At 42.1% G+C, this 19345-nt stretch overlaps 1 protein-coding gene across 1 annotated transcript in view; it reads right to left on the reverse strand.

Annotated features, from left to right (window-relative positions):
- Positions 1–11068: 11068 nt before the first annotated feature.
- ext1.S (exostosin glycosyltransferase 1 S homeolog) overlaps positions 11069–19345 on the reverse strand; it is a gene marked incomplete at its 5' end in the record, with an annotated part of 183401 nt that continues 175124 nt past the window's right edge. Inside the window, 3 exon segments of the mRNA NM_001090313.1 lie at positions 11069–11520; positions 16009–16180; positions 17211–17371. Coding sequence (NP_001083782.1) covers positions 11335–11520; positions 16009–16180; positions 17211–17371 — 519 coding nt within the window. The 3' untranslated portion in view covers positions 11069–11334.

The following is a 19345-nucleotide window of genomic DNA, read 5'->3' on the forward strand; positions in this document are numbered from 1 at the left end:
TCTATTCTCCAAATCTCTTTTCTTTTTATTCAATAATATATAATTCTCTCTATTTAGCCTCTTTGTTCCCATACAGAAGCAGATAATGACAATGAAAAAAACCAAATGGTGAGAAGCAGGAGGGCCCACTGACACATGGGCCCACCAGGAGTTTTCCTGGTCTCCCGGTGGGCCAGTCCGACACTGGAGCCACTTTCACAGCCCCCGGTACAAATCAGTCTGGGGCTCACAGCATGACTTATTGACATCAGAATAAAGTATGTTAAGTTGAGGGAACGTCTATGATGATGTGCAGGTACCAAGGCAGAGTGATATCACCTGAGCCAATCATGGTGCAGAGATGGAATGTAAGCAGTACATGTAAGCAATATAGACTTTGCTTGAGTTTGGTCAATTCTTCTGGTTATTCTGCCATAACCTATACCATAAACCACCAGTTTCTGTTGTGCTTTTGTACCTACCAGCCTTGCCTGTCCCTCAGTATCTGCTTCCTCCTCAGTCCTTATCCACCTACCAGTGGCCCTGATAACTCCCTCTTTAGAAATCTCAACCACCCCAGACTAAATTTCAGGAGGTATTTGGTCACTCCCACCTCATTCCATGCCCACACCCCATCATACACAGACCATGCCCCATGGGACTCATTACACACTTACCAATCCCTATTCACCACCCAAAACAGGTATATAAATACAGGAGACTCCTGAAAAAGAGTTCATTGACATGTCTAATTCATTCACCTCCTAAATTTACCCCCTGCTGTAAAATATAAGGATAGTAGAAGTCTTAGGGCCTTATGCTTTTATAAACCATGGAACTCCTCTGTGACTTCTTGTTAGTATTGGAACCCTTATCTGCAGGTTGGTTGGACGATGTATTTTCCTATTGAGCCACCAGAGGGTTTGGTGCTTTGTGCTGCTAATAGTCCAATTAACCAAACCCTTTCTCTGTTGTCTTCTCAGTCTCTACCCCTAATCTTGCCATCAAGACCCTATATAAGCGAGTGCTTTCCTGCCAACTATACTTGGATCATTGACTCATGTCCGTGTTCTACCCCTTGTGCCTGAGATCCTGATTTGCCATGTTCCTACTTGTTCCTCAGTCCTGTTCATTCCTTGTTCCTGCTACCAATACTTTTGTCAGATCTCACTCCTGCTTATACGGACTTGTTTCAGCTTGCAGCTTGCCCCCGATCTCTGGCTTCATATACGGACTTATGTTCAGGTTATATCCTCTATTCTATCACTCTAAATTGATTTTCAGTTGTCTTCTGCCTCATTATTGTCATCTAAGTTCCTTATTTAATCAACCTCTGAGCGCATTTATTTATTTATGGTCCTTCTAAACACCAAACATGGAGACATCATGTTACCAAGCACTCACCTGTGGCCCAGCCTGACACTTCTTCTCAAAGGGGGTCCATGACCATATCACAAAAACAAGGCTCTTCCTCCGTGACTTGTAAATCCTTATATTTTCTAACAAGTGTTTGTGAAGATTCTCATTCATCCAGGTCACGGTATACCTATAGAAATAAGTCAAACCAACTGGCCTTGCTGTGTTTTTTTCCTTGAAGATATTTCACCAGTCATCCAACTGACTTTCTCAATTCAGAATAACTTGTAAATCTTCCTTCGAGACTATACATCCTCTGGATTGTTGCTCCAATCAGCCAGTTCGATGACTGGTGAAACGTCTTCAAGGAAAAAAACACAGCAAGTCCAGTTGTTTTGACCTGTTTCTATTGATATTTTCTAACAAGGGTAACACTATATCTTTAAAAAGAAAATATATCTTTTTTCCCTTTAATAAATGGGGGAAGGGTGAGTTGCCACCGTGCTAAGCAATGCATGACAAGTAACTTGCTTCATTCACCCATCCCTAATATATTTGTCAACCGGTGTCTATTATTATTATTATAGGTGTAATGAAGGTCAGTCTATCAAGAAAACAATTTTATCAGTATATTATGAGCTGGGGAAGCACTAAATGTCCCCTCCTGGCAGTTCATTACATTTTGTTTGCATTTTGCCCAAGTTATCATCACACTGGGTTTGCAGTACAAATATTCAGTCCCATCACTGTAGTTAATACATAATAACCATGTTGTAGTGGAACTGCCACTGACTTGCTTGTGTAAATGAAGGTTGGGGAGAATTCAGCCTGATCTAACAGCAGCACAAAGAACGTTAACTCTAGTCTATGTTAGACACACGGACAGATAAATACAGACACAGACACATAGATAGACATATTAGCAGACACATAAATAGACAAAAAATACACACGTACGTAGACATCTACATAGTCACATAGTTAGACACATAGGTACCTAACTAGACATGTACATAGACACATACTGTACATAGACAAGTAGTAGAAAACTTTACTCGACACATAACTAGACAGATAGACACTAATGAGCTTATGTAATAAAAGGCACTAAAGCTGGCCATAGACGCAAAGATCCGATCCTACGAATCAACGTACGATCCCATCTCCCGACCCTCCACTAACCATTCAGATCAAATAAAGTAGTAAAAGAACAGATCAGCTGATGTTCTGCCCCTGACAGCAATCGTATGATAGTTATGTCTGATAAAACTAGAGACAGTCTCCCACTGAAAATCGTACGATCGGCAATACACGCAGAGATATTATCGGCAGGCGACAGAAATTTTCTAACCTGACTGATCAACCAAACGACTGATCTCCACTGGACGAAAAATGTCGTGACTCTCCACACACAGTCCGAAAATGGTACGAATCCATGATTTGTACGATTGGATCGTTGCGTCTATGGGCAGCTTTAGTTTGCCCAGGTGCAGCAACCAATCAGCAGGTAGAATTTACTGGTCATCTGTTTAAAAGCAAACATCTTATTGGTTGCTATGGGTTACTGCTCCTGGGCAAATTTAGTGCCTTTTATTACATATGGGGGTTAGTCTCTAATAGAATTTAGAGATGCACCGAATCCAGGGTTCGGTTTGGGATTCGGCCTTTTTCAGCAGGATTTGGATTCTGCCGAATCTTTCTGCCCGGCCGAACAGAGACTGAATCCTGGATTCGGGACATCCCAAAATTCTATTAGAGATGGAAAAGCGACTTTTTGTCACAAAACAAGGAAGTAAAAAATGTTTTTCCCTTCTCTCCCGCCGGCTAGAATGTAAATTGCCAGTCGGATGGCACTTGGAGCGATTCGTTTTCCGAAGTTGCCTTTGGGCGACTTTGGAAAACAAAGCTCTCAGAGTGCAATCCAGCCGGCGATTTACATTCTAGCCATCAGAAAGGCATTGCGGGGAGATTAGTCGCCCCGAAGAAGAGGAGATTTGTCGCCGGGCGACTAATCTCCCCAAATCGCAGCATGTGACTTTTTCCCTAATCCCTATTAATATGCCAATAATTCCCCAATGGGGCAACAAGAAGAGGTGTGAAATGAAGATTGGCTGAACCAAAACAGAGCAGATTATTTTAGAATTGATCTGACACACAGGGAAGATTTATACTGAGCTTTACTCCATTTTTAAAATGTCGGGAGAAAATGTCGTTTAAAATGTCATTTTTGCACCATTTTTATTGCTACACAAGAAACAAGTATAATTTCAGTTAATGTCCGTGCGCCTCAATCATACGGATTAGCTGAGAAGGCCAAACTCATTGAACATGAATAGCAGCTCCATATGTAACCGCTGCTCACAGTGTGTGGCCAATAATATTTAATTCCAAAATGAAAGATTTTGGTGCAGACAAATAAAAAGCCCTAAACACTTTGCCCTTGTGTTTCCATATGATCTTGTTCTCAGCAGAAAAACTCACAAAGAATGTTTATCATAATCCTTTGCCTTCAAGTAGATTCATTTTATTTCATAGCACAAATTGGCTTTTTCCTCAGAAAAAAAAAATGGATTATGAGCAGTAATTTTCTAGAAATGCTCCAAACATTACTTGAAAGGGACTCGGGGCGGAATGTTCCAGAACAGGAGACCCCGGCAGTGCAAATAATTTGCCTTTTTTTTTCCCCGGCGCTTGATATAATATATGAGCAACAGAAAAATGATTTCATCTTATTGAGCTGCAATCCTCCGGCTCGACGGGAAGCCAGCGACTGATGTATAAGACATGGAAACCTGTTGTAGCTTTATTTCTGCTCACAGCATAAAAAGCGTAGGGGATGTAAAGGGTTAACTTCCCTCTACTGTATAAAGGGGAATTTACAGTATGTATCTCCTCTGAATTTGTATGATATACAGATATTTCATCAGTTTGCTTTGATTTGGTTTTGATCTCAAGAAATCTCATGTTTCTGATCAAGATCCACTGGCCCCCAAGATTTCTAAGTGGTCTGAAAGGGCCGAGGTGACAGAAAGAATTGCACCCCTGGGCCAACAACCTGCCCTCACCCAACTGGACAACGACCTGATCTGTTGTGCCGCCATTATTTATATTCCCAACCCTCCCAACTCCGTCACTGCCCAAGGTGGTGCTTTTACAAATAGCAGCACTACGTCTGGGCCGTAAGAAAAAGAGTTTGTGATGGGCCAGGGAAGGATGAAGAGACTGGGATGCAGGGCCGCCATTAGAAATCACTCCCTGGGCCCCGCCCACCCCCAGATCCCGCCCACTCCACACAACAGTTAAAAGAGCACACACACATCAGCGCTAATAAAGGTAACCCCCCCCCCACACAAGTTATAAAAAGCTATTGATGGTCAAGGCCCCCTTATAACTGTGGTGCCAGGGCCCCCCTTAAAAGTTTTTTTTAAAAAAAGTGGTGGTCAAGGCCCCCCTACAAGTTAAAAAATAAAAATACTGGTGCCAGGAACCCCCTTACAAGTTAAAAAAAAAATGGGGCCCCAAAGAATATTTTTTAAAAAAACATTGGTGGCAGGGGCCTTTAGAGTATTAAAATACATTGGTGGCCAGGAGATTAAAAAAGAAAAAAAAATACAAATTGGTGCGGATTAGAATTGAACTCATGGCTTAAGGACTTCAATTTCGGCTGTTTTCGTGACTTCTGGTCTTTTCGCCGCTTCAGGAATTCGATTTCGGCTGTTTTCGTGTCTTTTCACCGCTTCGGGACTTCGGCTTTTTGTCACTTCCGCATTTTGGCTGATCGTGACATTGTGACTTCGGAAATGGCCGCACGGCTTCGGCGCTGTCAAGGGGGGCTGTCTCTTTTGTAAGTGCAGCACTGCTGGGCCCCTCTTCAGGCCCAGGCCCGGGCCACCTGTACCCCCTGATGGCGGCCCTGCTGGAGGGGCAATGGGTTGGTATGAACCCTTTGATTCAACCCAACCGATTAAACTATATGAAGCTTCGGCTTCTGAAAATGAAAAACTTTCAACCAAAATATGACTCCTGCGACCTTGACCCTTCCACTCTACTTTTCTGTCCAAAATCCCACAGTGAATGATAGACAAACATAGTGATATATATGTAACCCTTTCAACAACCCTTTGTCAGTGTTACAGTCCACCTGTGGCGCTTACCTGATGGCACGGGACAAACCTGAGCGACTCCTCAGTGGTATTGGGAGAGACTGGGTACCTGATACTCACTAGCGCAGTGTCTCCACCTAGTGCAGTGATCCCCAACCAGTGGCTCGTGAGTAACATGTTGCTCTCCAACCCCTTAAGCTGGCCATGAATGCAAAGATCCGTCAGACTTCAAACACACGGTCCGAAAATCGTATCTTTGTGTCTATGGCCAGCTTTAGATGTTGCTCTCCGTGGCCTTAAAGCAGGAGCACATTTTTCAATTCCAGGCTTGGAGGCAAGTTTTAGTTGCATAAAAACCAGGTTTATGGCCAAACAGAGCCTCCTGTAGACTGCCAAAACACATAGGGAAACTGAATAGCCAATCATAGTCTTATTTGGCCCATCCCAGGATGTCTTTTCATTTTGTGTTGCTCCCCAACTCGTTATATGTGTGAATGTGGCTCACGGGTAAAAAAGGTTGGAGACCCCTGACCTAGTGGGATCCAGGAATGCACCTACAGGTGGCCCCACTAGGAACACAGTAAAAACACACACATAGTATTTTTTAAACTGAATAACTCTTTATCTAAAATAAATGGCCAACTAGAACATGCAGCACTCCTAACCGGTGGCAATAGGGCCTCACTAACTAACTTGCTTGCTTGTGCTGACTATCTACCTAACTAAGAAAGGCAAAGTCCTTTAATGTCCTTTCAATAACCAGTGTCTGTATCTTCAAGCGCTTCTTTAGGGTAATGTCCCTTTAAACAGGATACTCACAAATCCTCTTCATATACTTTAGAGTTCTCTTCAGTCGAGTCCAGCACAGTCAGACATACAGTGAGACTACCACCCCCTTTGGATGCTCAGATAGGAATCTCCTGCTGGTTGTTGCTCCAGTCCGGATTCCTTTCACACTCTCTGTCTCTCCAGGCACAGTATGTGGCTTCCCTGTGCCAGCCTGATCCAAATGAATGGTTGTGGTGCAGCCTCTCAGCTCTCTGGGCCCAACAGCAGCTCTTTAGTAGGGATGTAGCGAACCGCCGATAATGTGTTCGCGAACACCGGCAAAAAATGCGAACAGTTCGCGAACTTCGAACATCCGAAAATCGTTCGATTCGAACGATCGAATGATTTTAATCGTTCGGTCGAACGATTTTCGTTCGAATCGAACGATCGAAGCCATTCGATCGAATGATTTCATTCAATCCAATGGCTTCGATTGTTTGATTCGAACGAAAATCCTTCGATTTTAGCGATCGAATGGTCGAATGGTCGAACGATTTTGACGCGAACGCCTATTGGCGAACGTCGCGCGACGTTCGCGAACTTGCGGCGGACGCGAACAGCCGAAGAAGATGTCGCCTGTGAACTCCCTGGGCTGGACCTGCGCAGAGGGGTAAGTAACAAGTTAGGGGCATTTGCCCAGCGGGAGGGGTAGGCCAGGGGGGAGGAGGGAGGGGGGGGCAATACACGGGAGGGGGGAGGGGGGTTAGCGCCGACGAGGTTTCCTTCCCCTTTAAAGGTTTTAAGTGCAATTGGTTTTGCACTAACTCCCTACATTAACATCATACACACCTTGCTAACTATAGCGCCATCATCTGACTCGCTTCATGTAGGGCGCGATCCCCCTGCTTCCAGCACATTCTGAGATTATTAGAGATAAAGCACCCCCAGTGTTAAATATAAGGAGATAAGAAATCACAGCCTTGTTTCTGTACATGGAGACCTGATGTTCTTACATTTAACACTAATAAGGTTTCATTATCTGCTATGTTGCTTGATTGGTTGCTATGGGTTACTGCCCCGGAGCAAATCTAACAGGTGAAATGCAGGGCAATGATTGGACACAGGGATTTATCCATAAAATACAATCCCCTGGTTAAAGACAATGTCGGCGTCAGTCTCTTTACAACTTGTGCTCATTATTGTGCCTGGTCTGTGCAATGTTATATTTAGTTCTGACATCTACAGACGGGGCCCCTGGGGGTCACTATTCCTGCCTGACACTTGTGAAGCAGATAAAACTAACGACTGCTCCGAACAAAAGCAAATCAAGGAATCCATTTGTGATGGCAGCCGGCGCCTCGTCAACCTTGTGAGACGCACGACAGAAACATTAAAGGGGTTGTTCACCTTCCAAACACTTTTTTTTTTAATTCAGTTGTTTTTAGATTGTTCCCCAGAAATAAAGACTTTTTTTCGATTACTTTTCATTATTTATTTTTTACTGTTTTTCCAAAATCTAAGTGTAAAGTTGAATGTTGGTGTCTCTGGTGTTTGAGTCTGGCAGCTCAGTGATTCAGGTGCAGACTCTGAACTGTTACAATTTTGCGACATTAGTTGTTCCATTTCTCAGCAGTATCTCTGGAGTATGAGTAACTATTGTATCAATTCTAACAGCTGCCTGTAATGAAACGCAGAGATTCTGCTTAGCAGGGACACAGATAAGAAATGTATCAATTAAATTTTAGAACAGTTTACAGGGTCGGCGACCCCCCACTCCCAGAGCTGCTTCAGAAGGTTAAAATTGACACTTCAATATTAGAAAAACAGTCGCACACAGAAAGTCTTTGGAAAAAGGTTATCATTTCTGGTGATCTATCTGAAAACAAATAGTTGTTTGAAGGTGAACCACCCCTTTAAGTTCTCAGTGGCCTCAGCACATTAAACATACAGATCCATCTTTGCTTCATAGCGTTACTGACTCCATTATGGCAGCTCTTTACCTCTCACTCTTGTACATGTTGGTAATGAATGAGCATTTATAATACTGGTATCTATCACTTGCCTGTCCAGAATGCTCGGGACCTGGGGTTTTACAGATAAGGGATCTTTCTGTAATTTGGATCTCCATACCTTGAGTCTGCTGAAAATTAATTTAAACATTAAATAAACCCAACAGGCTGGTTTTGCTTCCAAAAAGGATTAATTATATCTTAGTTGGGATATTTGATCTTAAACCATGGTCTAAGGGTTCCTGAGTTAAAGGAGAACTAAAGCCTAACTAAAGAAGTAGGTAGAAATGTTGTACATGATGTTTTATGCTTCTGTACCAGCCCAAGGCAACCACAGCCCTTTAGCAGTAAAGATCTGTGTCTCCAAAGATGCCCCAGTAGTTCCCCATCTTCTTTTCTGCTGATTCACTGCACATGCTCTGTGCTGCTGTCACTTACTGAGCTTAGGGACCCACTCAATATACAGTACACATAGAATAGAAATGTAACAATATAAGGATGATTAGTAATTAATGCAGATAATTACTACATGGCAGCACAGAAACCAGTGCAATTAGCATCAGAATTTAATAATCAGCAAACCTGTAGCATCAGCTTATATTACAGGGGAAGCTCATTTTCTGCTGGATAATTAGTGACGAGCCCTAAGCTTAGCTTCTCAACAGCCAATCAGAGCCCACTGAGCATGTGAGTGTCACAGACACTTTCCAAGATGGTGACCCCCTGTGACAAGTTTGAAGTCCTGGATCATTGCTGCTATTGACAAGCTGAAACTTTAGCCTCATGCAATAAGTTCACTATATAAAATATGCCATTTGTAGCCATAATCATATTTGGGATCTAGTGCTCCTTTAAGCCAAAACGAATGCAGCTGAAGATTCGAGAGAGACCAAGTGCACCTGAAAGGAACTGAAAGGGGAAATCACTTCTGCAAAATGCAAATACATGAACATGGCAGAAGAATGTATGCGCCACAGCCTGAGCAGAACCAATAGGAAGCCCTGTGCATTGTGGGACACATTCTGTATTGGTCCCAATATAAGTAGCCATGGATTCACCGGTACAGACTGAACTCTCTTTCCTTTGTACTTCTACCAAGTTCTTTTGCTCAACGTTTCGGTCCACCACAGGGATCTTCGTCAGGAGTCAAAGGTAGGGGACCGAAACGTTGAGCAAAATAAACCTTTGGAAGATTGATTCAGTAAGTCCTGTGAGTCCCGTTCTTCTGCATTGCTTATACGTGTGTGTGTAAAATCTGGATAATAAAATATATACATAATACAAAATGTACGTATATATTTGGATTCAAAACAGTGAAAAAAGCACAAATAAATTCTGTGTGCAGGTTCCTATCCCACCCTCCACTCTTGGCCATTGTGTGGTTGTGTTTGGAATATGTGAGTTCTCTTTGTAGCCATCGGAGATTTGAGTTGCCCTATTGGGAGCCGCCCCCCTTCTGCATTGAAACACCTGTGGCACATGAGCAAGAGAAAAGGCGGCGGCAGATCGATGGCTCAAGCACTTGGCAGCAAGTAAAGCAACAAAGAGCTGTAAAAAGGCTCCGTCTGTGCCGCTAAGCAGAAGGATGGAACACAAAGAATGGACCCGGGCCGGAGACAATGGAGACATTGTTAGATTCAAAGCTCCAGTTCAGCAGCATTTGATCCAGTAGAGTTTGGAGATGTTACAGCTGCCGCCTAATGATAACAGGGAAGAAAGCCGAACATTTTGTTCCAGAGAAATGACGGAAAGCTCCTGTTTAAGCCTTGAAATCTAATGAAATGTAATAAATGATGTCGCCTTCCAACACAACATCCACCATTGAGCTCATTACCGGCCAAGGGCACAGTGTAAAGTGAATAAATGATCACAGATCTGATATTTACAAATGGTAATTACATCACTACAGATATTTCTATACTTGAGATATGCGCCAATAATGGCAGATTATCCCCCCCTTGTTGAATAATTGCCCTGGTATTAACACCAACACCTCGAGTCTCCGGGCTCCTGTAATTATTCTGACATAAAATTGCTTTGTGGCTAAAAAAACATGGCGGGCTTCTATATCATATTGAAAGACATTATTCTACTTGTTTAGCGTTTAATATTTACAGAGCGTTGTTAGATTTGGTTTAATAACTTCAGATCTAATAACAGTCTAGGGGACGAAACCAACAATTATTTCTAATTTGTTGTCCTTCTATTAGTCACCCTCAACTGTATCAACTTGTTTCCAGAAGTCCAGCATTGTGAAAAACACAATAAAAATCTTGAAACAGAAAAAAACATGGTGGATAATGATGGGCAAATTTGTCCCGTTTTGCTTTGTCGGAAAATTCATGCAATGGTGAAAAATCAATGGGCCTCACAATTATTTTGACGCCTGCCTATTCTTTTGTCCAAATGCATTAAAGTCAATGGGCGTTAAAAAAATTTTAAACTACGATTTTGATACCAGGGGCAATTCAGTGTCTAAATTGTTGCCGGTGTTGGAACCATCGAAAAAACTTTGATGCTGGTGTCAATTTTTTTTTCGACGCCCGCGAATTTATTCAGTGGCGGCAAAATGGGCAAATTTGCACCTGGCGAATAAATTGCCCATCACTATCCATCATTAATGTTGGATTTACAGGCTAATTTTTGCAATATTCTACTTATATTGGAGATTTATCCGAATCACACAATTCCATAAATCTACTTACTAAGACGCAACTGGCCCAGAAAGCCTCCGCTTCATATCGCGCATCAGCCATCAAATAAAATCAAGTCCCTGATTGGCCAGCGCCAGTAAATCCCATCGCCCGTCTCCCCGCCAGACCCGCAGTAGGCAATAAACACACAGTCACATTAAAGAAACAACTCTGATTTTAATAGTTTTTTGTTCATTAAAAAAGTGTAACCTGCATAGCAATCGTTTCAAAAATAATTATTTAATTAAACTGTACAGTCTAGTGTTGAGACGCCCGAGCTCAGGGGGGTGAGGAGTCCAGGGCAGGGGCTTCCAGGCTCCATCTACGGTTCATCCTCACGTCTTTGTTCAGCAGCTGGCGGCTTTGCCTGTGGATATGTACTGGGCACAGGGGACTCAGTCCAGGGGAGGGGGGCTCAGCCGTGTCTCAAAGTCTCTCAATGTCTCGATATTTCTTCCTTAGGATGGAGACCTGATCTTTGAAAAGGACAGGGTCGAGTCTCATCTGTGAGTGAAGGAGCGGCATATAGCCAAACCAGCTGGCAAACGTGTTCATACAGGTCTGTCTCTGGGCAAAGTGGTCCGGGTCTGCCCATCGGGAAGCTCTGGAGGTCTGAGGAAGAGAAAGGAGACAAGTGATTGGGCAGGAACATCTCAGAAACCAGTAGGACATTTGATGACCAAGGCAAATCTGACTCCACCGATCAATAACAAATAAACAAATTATTCAAACCAATGTCCAGTGTTGATTGGCTCCGGCACAAGCCCCAGACCTTCAGCTTTTGGGAGGCAATAAATACGATTAGATATTCATAGAAGGACTGGCACAAAACTGGACTTCACTCCAATGCTTGATGCGATTAAAAGTATATTTAACAAAGAAACATCTGAAATGATGTAGCCTTACACGTTTCGTGCCTTGTGGGAACTTTATCGTAGGCCCAAAAATGAACCAATGAAATTGAAGCTTAGGACAGCCATCAGTTAAGAGTGCCCATACTTTACTAATGCGAGGTCTAATTTTAATGATGTTGTTTCATTATGATCTACATCCATAAAATCATTGTTGGCATTCTGTGCCATGGAAAATACTGATTTATGGGAATTAAAATGTATATTGGTATATTTAACAACTATTTCTTATGTAACCTTAATGCAATAAATATCTGAATGAAAAATAATGAGGGTGTAGGAGGGTGATTTAGACGAGCTGTTTGTCTTGAGATCTACTGGCCACCAGCTAAAGGTCTACTGGTAGATGCCAGTTTTGGGCACCCCTGCCTTAGAACATAGATAACAAAATGAAAAGAGATGTTTCTTAAATAACCGATACTTTTAATCACATCAAGCATTGGAGTGACGTCCGGTTTTGTGCCAGTCCTTCTATGAATATCTAATCCAGCAATCAATAACCCGGGGTTAAACATACTGTACATCCAATGATCCAGGTCTAGAACTCAACTACGTGACAAGTGTTCTCCATGGATCAGGTGACAGGGTTAAGAGAACAGTAACTCTAGACTAGCGCTTACTGAAATATTAAAGGGTATATAGTAACATACATTGATTTACATGACAATATTTCCTCAAGAATGGAAGAGCCTCTGCCTATGGGAACATATATATATAATACACAAAAGCCATGAATATCTTGTAAATTATATCCTTATAAATGGTGACTAGTGATGTCATCAGTTATAAACAGTGAGTAGTGATGTCATTTGTCACATGACTCACTAAAACTTGTGTAATAAATAAAGTGCCCCTTGTTTGATACCATGAGGATATTAGAATTAACTTCGGAGTTCCATGAGCTGTATGAAATCTTTTACATGGTCACGGAACTCCTTGGTGACTTATAATATCCTTAAAATTTAAAATAGGGGGGACTTTATTCTCTATATAACGAGCATGTGGAGCAAAGGAAACAGCTTTACATGTTTTGTTGCTAAATCCATTACAGCAGTTCTACTAATGAATGTACAGGTAGGGGGATCAGTTATCCAGAAACCTATTATCCAGAAAGCTCTGAATTATGGCTCCGTTTTACCCAAATAATACAAATTTTTAAAAACGATTTCCCTTTTCTTTGTAATAATAAAACAGTAGCTTGTACGTGATCCCAACTAAGATATAATTAATCCTTATTGGAAGCAAAACCAGCCTATTGGGTTTATTTAATGTTTACATGAATTTCTAGTAAGGTATGAAGATGTAAATTACAGAAAGATCCGTTATCCGGACAACCCCAGGTCCCGAGCATTCTGGATAACAGGCCCCATATCTGTACTTTTATTCCAGTCGCAACAAACTATCAACATAAACTGCTGATGAGCTGTACCATTATAGAAAGTAGGGGAGCTTCCTCCCTATAAGAGACATCCCTAAATCAATGGACACCCCATGAAACACCACCTATATGGCAGGTGCCGGAGCTACTTTGCTTGTTCCACAGATGTATTTGAGACTGCTGTTCGGAATGAGACGTTGCTGAGCAAATGTATTATTAGTCTCACTGCAGCCCCCCACCCCTCTCTCCTGCCCCCCTGTATTAGTCACTGCACTGCTGCCTGGGAAGCATTAACCCTCTCACAGCACTGAGCGACTCTTACAGACGCACATAACAGCATGGAAAACAATTTCCCTTTGGAAACCAAGGGCAGAAAATTGGCACTTAAAAGTTAGGAAAAGGCCCTGATATAGTTAGTTAGCCAAAAATGTAATGTATAAAGGCTGGAGTGACTGGATGTGTAACATAATAGCCAGAACACTACTTCCTGCTTTTCAGCTCTCTTGCTTTCCACTGATTGGTTACCAGGCAGTAACCAATCAGTGACTTGAAGGGGGCACATGGGTCATAACCGTTGCTTTTGAATCTGAGCTGAATGCTGAGGATCAATTACAAACTCACTGAACAGTTATGTCCCATGTGGCCCCCCTTATAGTCACTGACTAACTCAGAGTTAGAGAGCTGAAAAGCAGGAAGTAGTGTTCTGGCTGTTATGTTACACATCCAGTCACTCCAGCCTTTATACATTACATTTTTGGATAACTAACTATATTAGAAACATTTTTTATTTTGCACAGCCTGTCTATTTACCCAGTTTTATTTTTATACTGAACAATTCCTATAGGAACAATTCCTTTAGCAGAGCTGAGCTAATGCACATGCAGGTGTAGGGCCAGAGCATTCCCCCTGGGGTTAGTTACGGAGTGTTGCCATGTGAAGTCCACAAGGAAGTATATGAACGACTCTGCCTGGATTTGTACAGTAGAATATGAATTCTTACAAATATTTGCATGTAACAAGAAATTTCACTCAAGTGTAAGTAACACACAGGAAGAAAAGCCTCTGAAATGATCTGCTGATATAATTAAAGGGGAAGGTTCACTTTTCTTTTTAAGAAGTTATTTCCTGGAAATCCCAATTGCGAAAATGAGCATTTGTTCCACTGCTTTAAAATTTTCCAAAAATGTACCCAACTGGGTTCATAGATCGTTACCTTTCAAAGTGGCAGGTGTCATGGAAACGACCCCCTCTTTTTGTAAAGAAGAATAAAACCCCGCTAAAGCCCCCATACACTGGCCCCCTCCCAGCTTCCTACGCACATAGGGGTATATTTATCATAGAAATGAATGGAGAGTGGTGGAACTTCACTCTAGGACTGTCTAACGTCTCTAACGTCACTCTTTGATAAATATACCCCTATGTCTTTAACTGGAAAAAGTGTCCCTGGCAGTAAATCTGACCTATCTATGCAGGGCAGGACAGCGGAGCTCAAGGGCGCCATCTTCAGATTCCTTTGCAAATCGACTGGCGACACTTGAGCTCTTTGGCGCATTCGTAGTTGGAGTCAGTCCATATTAGTGGCAACCCTGCACCAGAAAGCTCCGGAAAATACCGTAGAGAAAGAAGAAGATCTGAAGATGGTGCCCATGATCTCCACTGCACAGACAGATCTACTACTTTTCTAGTAAAAGAATAAGCAGAGAGAAAGCAAGGAGGGCTTTTCACTTTAGGGGGGGTTTATTTGTCTTTAAAGGGGAACTATCGCAAAAATGAAAATTGAATATAAGCTTCCTCATACTGAAATAAGAAACTTTCTAAATACAATCAATTAAATATTCTGCATTGTTACTGAAATAATCAAGTTTATCTTTTCTATACCTCTCCATTCTGTCTTCATGCAGTAGTTGGGTGTCAGATATTCAATGACAGTTAAGCTGTCCATATACGTAAATTTTTTTAAAAGATCCGATCGTCATCGTGAGACCACGATTATCTCAAACGAATTGTCCATCAACTAAAAAGACCAATTTGGCAGGAAAACAAAGGGGAGCTGCCTGCTTGTCCCTGCAGACATAGATAGATTGCACTGGGACCGATAAAGATTTTTTAACCTGGCCGATCGTTCGAATCCCACTACCGCACGATAATTTTGAAGGATTGGCCGGACTTCGCTAAAATTGACCGTTCTGCAAGAAAAATCTTTGCGTCTATGGGGACCATTAGAGACAGTATATCTTATAGGGGGGCTCCATTTCCTAGCAGATGAATTAGAGCTCACTCAAATAACTGATTCCAGTACAAACAAAATCTAACAAAATAACTGCCTTTTGCACAAATCCTGCATGTAGAGAGACATGATGTCTGGTGATTTTAATAGAGTGACCTCTGATACATCTTCTGGGCAAAAGGAGCCCCCCTATAAGATATATTGGATCTAACTGTCAATGAATATCTGACACCCAACTGCTGCATGAAGACAGAATGAAGAGAAACAGATTCTGAGAGAGGAATAGTGAAGATAAACTTGATTATTTCAGAAATGATACAGAATATTTAATTGATTGTATTTAGAAAGTGCCTTATTTCAGTGTGCTGAAGCTTATATTACATTTTCATTTTTGCTATAGTTCCCCTTTAAGGACAGAGCAGACATATTGCCATGCAAACAATTTTCCAAAAGGGTGAAGCTCTCCATTAGACTTTTATTTATTTGCAGTTCTTGTCAAATTGCAGCTGATCATTGGTCTCCTCACACGGGAGAAGAGCGGCCATTATTTTTATTGGGTTCATGACGGATACATTGTAACGTACCTGGCCCATCATGGTCTCCTTGTACTGCTTCTTCTGCGTCACTTTGATTGGCGGCAGCTTAGTCACAGCAGACACCAGGAAGTTCATGAGGATATCTTCACAATTGGCTAATTGGTCCACCATATTTTTCAGACTGGCAGGCAAGTAATTTGTGTAAAGGTAGTGATAGTACCTGCAGAGCATAACGATACCCATTGTCACAAACAATTACAAACCAGCAAAGTTTCCCCACTTAATAATAAGAAGTGTCAAGAGCACAATATGAAGTTTTCGATATAGAAGACGTAAGGTGTAGAATTCCTAGCCCAATACTTAAAGTGGACCTGTCATTCACGCATAAAAAGCTGTATAATGAAAGTCCTTTGCAAGTTAAACATGGAACGCAAATTATTTTTTACATTAAAACATCCATACCGGTGATAAAGCGGTTTAAATATGTGAGCTGTCAATCAAATATTACCTGCTCCGCCTCCATGCCTGAGTCATAGAGCTGGAGCAGTCTATTACTTTCACTTTCCAGATGTCACTGCACTCCTCACGTTTTATAATTGTGTAGGGCACTGCACATGGGCATTAGGTCCCCCGTTCTGGTGCATAGACAAGATTTTGGGGTGTCCACAAAATGGCATCTGCCCGTTTGCTGGGATTGTCTTATTACAAGACTGAAGGGAACAAAATTCAAATAATATATATAGTATAAGTAAAGTTTATTTTGCTCAATGAACACGATTGAAAAGGATTTGGAATTATTTCTTTGGTTGACAGTTCCCCTTTAAGTTTTCCCTTTAATGCCCACTGTGTGTAAGTGGGTGGCATTTTGCCTGCCCTGTCTTCCCTTTCAGTCCACTGCAACGTTTAAAGTTAGAACCCTCTATAAATAACATTTTCTGTTTAATAAAAAGGTGACCTTTAAGGTACTTTGTTATTTCTTTCTTCCAGTTAAAGGCCATGTTTAAGATGTTTTTAGAAAGCAGAGCAAAGGCTGGGGGGAGTTTTATTCCATCTCAGCCAGAGAGACATCACTAGAAGTCGCTTGACCATTAGATCTGCTTGGATTTATTCTAATGCTCAAGCCTTGGGTGTCTCATGTGCTTAAAGTGCAGCTCACAGGGCAAGAACAGGGTCATTAATATTTAACGCTGAATTCCAGGCAGTTTCAGAGGGAAACATCTGCATCTATAGAAGATGGAGAGATGTCTTACTTGTGGTAAATAGCAGCTCCTGTTAGTACCATGGAATAGTCATTAGTCCACTTGGATGTGTACCCCCATCGCTCCCTCGTGCTGTCCCAAAAGTGACTCCGTGCTGGGTACCCCACAATCCTTTCAGGAAAGCTCTGCCAAACTGTAAAGGCAAAATCCACCTGCAAGAAACAGACAAAAATGATTGGTTGTCATGAGATCGCCATGGTTCTGCAGGTTCTAATAAGCAACAAAAATTCCATAAGCATTTGATCCTCTCTGACCCTGTACCCCTTGATATTCCAAGTCTGAGAATATATACATTGTAACCAGGAGGAAGCTCAGTGCAATGAAGCATCAAATGCACATTTATAGCTTTTCTACACGCAAAAGAAACCTTAAATCTCCTATAAATACCTCATTTCTCTCTGATCACCCCTGTAGTAAAGTCTGTTATGAAGGTTATTCCTCCAGAGCTACAGGAATTCTCTATTTAAAGATGGTGGATCATATGCTGGGAACCAACCCCCCTGTGGATCCTTCACTTTAAACCACAGATGACATCCATCTGCTTGTAATGATGACATTCAACAACTCAAGGGCAAACGAGTGTTGGACAGGAACATAACAACCACATTTGCTGTGAAATGATAATAAATATGGGAGGGCTGGTGAGGCTACAATGGGCCCTGTACCTACTGGCTGTCCTATGGCAAATCTACAACTGACTTTATTTACTCCAGCGAAAGGTGCAGCCCCACCCGGGCACAAGTCTTCAACAAGCACTAAGGGGGATACTTTTGTACATTTGGGGAACTCTCCAACTGTACCACACCTGCATTTATGTTGCTTAAAGGAAAACTGCACCCCAAAATCAATATTTAAGCAACAGTTTATATTATATTAAGTGGCATATAAAAGAATCTTACCAAACTGGAATATATATATTTAAGTAAATATTGCCCTTTTACATCTCTTGCCTTGAACCCCCATTTCGTGATGGTCTGTGTGCTGCCTCAGAGATCGCCTGACCAGAAATACTGCAGCTCTAACTGTAACAGGAAGAGATCACCTGACCAGAAATACTGCAGCTCTAACTTTAACAGGAAGAAGTGGTTCATGTGACCTAACAAGTACAGTTTGTTTGTGTGCACCGTGAATCGTCCGATCCCAGGGGGCGGCACTTATTTTTTAAAATGGCAATTTTCTATTTATGATTACCCAATGGCACATACTACTAGAAAAGTATATTATGAAAATGGTTTATTTACATGAAGCAGGGTTTACATATGAGCTGTTTTATGCAATATATTTTTAGAGAGACCTACATTGTTCAAGGGGTATAGTTTTCCTTTAAAAGAAAACACTTTGTTGATGACTAGGGATGGGCGAATTTCTCCCGTTTTTGATGCTCGCATCAATTTTGACACCGGCGTTAAAGTAAATGGACATCCGAATAGTGTTGACTTGCAGCGGTTTTTGACGCGAGTGACTTTTTCCAGGGGTTTTTGATGCCGGGAGTTTTGAGAATTTATTCGCCGGCAGCAAAATGTGGTAATTCACTGCAAATTCACGCTTGCCAAATTTATCCGCCCATCACTACTGATGGCTCCTCACTGCCATGAAATCAAGACCGAAAATGGGGAAGTTGGCCACCCTTCTAGAGACTGGATTGTCTGGTGTGGGGGATAAATCATGAGTCCGGTATAAAAGGCCAGCCATAGCTTATCTGACAGTTTAGCCATAGCTCACCTCTAGGCAGGGTCGGACTGGTGGGTGCAGGACCAACCTGAGCCAACGCTCCAGGGGACCCCCCACGCCCTCACACGGGCTGCCACCACCTGCCCTTCCCCCTCCCCTGAGCACCCATAAATTAAACATGCCTTCAGCGCATTGGGGTAGACAGATCAGCAGCCTGGGGGAGCGCCTGCAGCATTTGGGCCTGGGCCGGTGGGAACACAGTTTTTTTTTCACCCAGTGTCCAGCCCAGACTGACCCTGCCTCTGGGTATAGGCAAAAAATTCACACTACAATGCAAAATTTCATTCCTGAACCATCAAGTGTATTTTTTTTTTTAGGTGTAATATTGGTGTGTAGCTGCATCTCAGGTCATGTGCTTTCAGAAAGGTCCAGCACTTTAGGAGAGAAATGCTTTC

The sequence above is a fragment of the Xenopus laevis genome, chromosome 6S (genome assembly GCF_017654675.1).
Source record: "Xenopus laevis strain J_2021 chromosome 6S, Xenopus_laevis_v10.1, whole genome shotgun sequence".
Lineage (NCBI taxonomy): Eukaryota > Metazoa > Chordata > Amphibia > Anura > Pipidae > Xenopus > Xenopus laevis.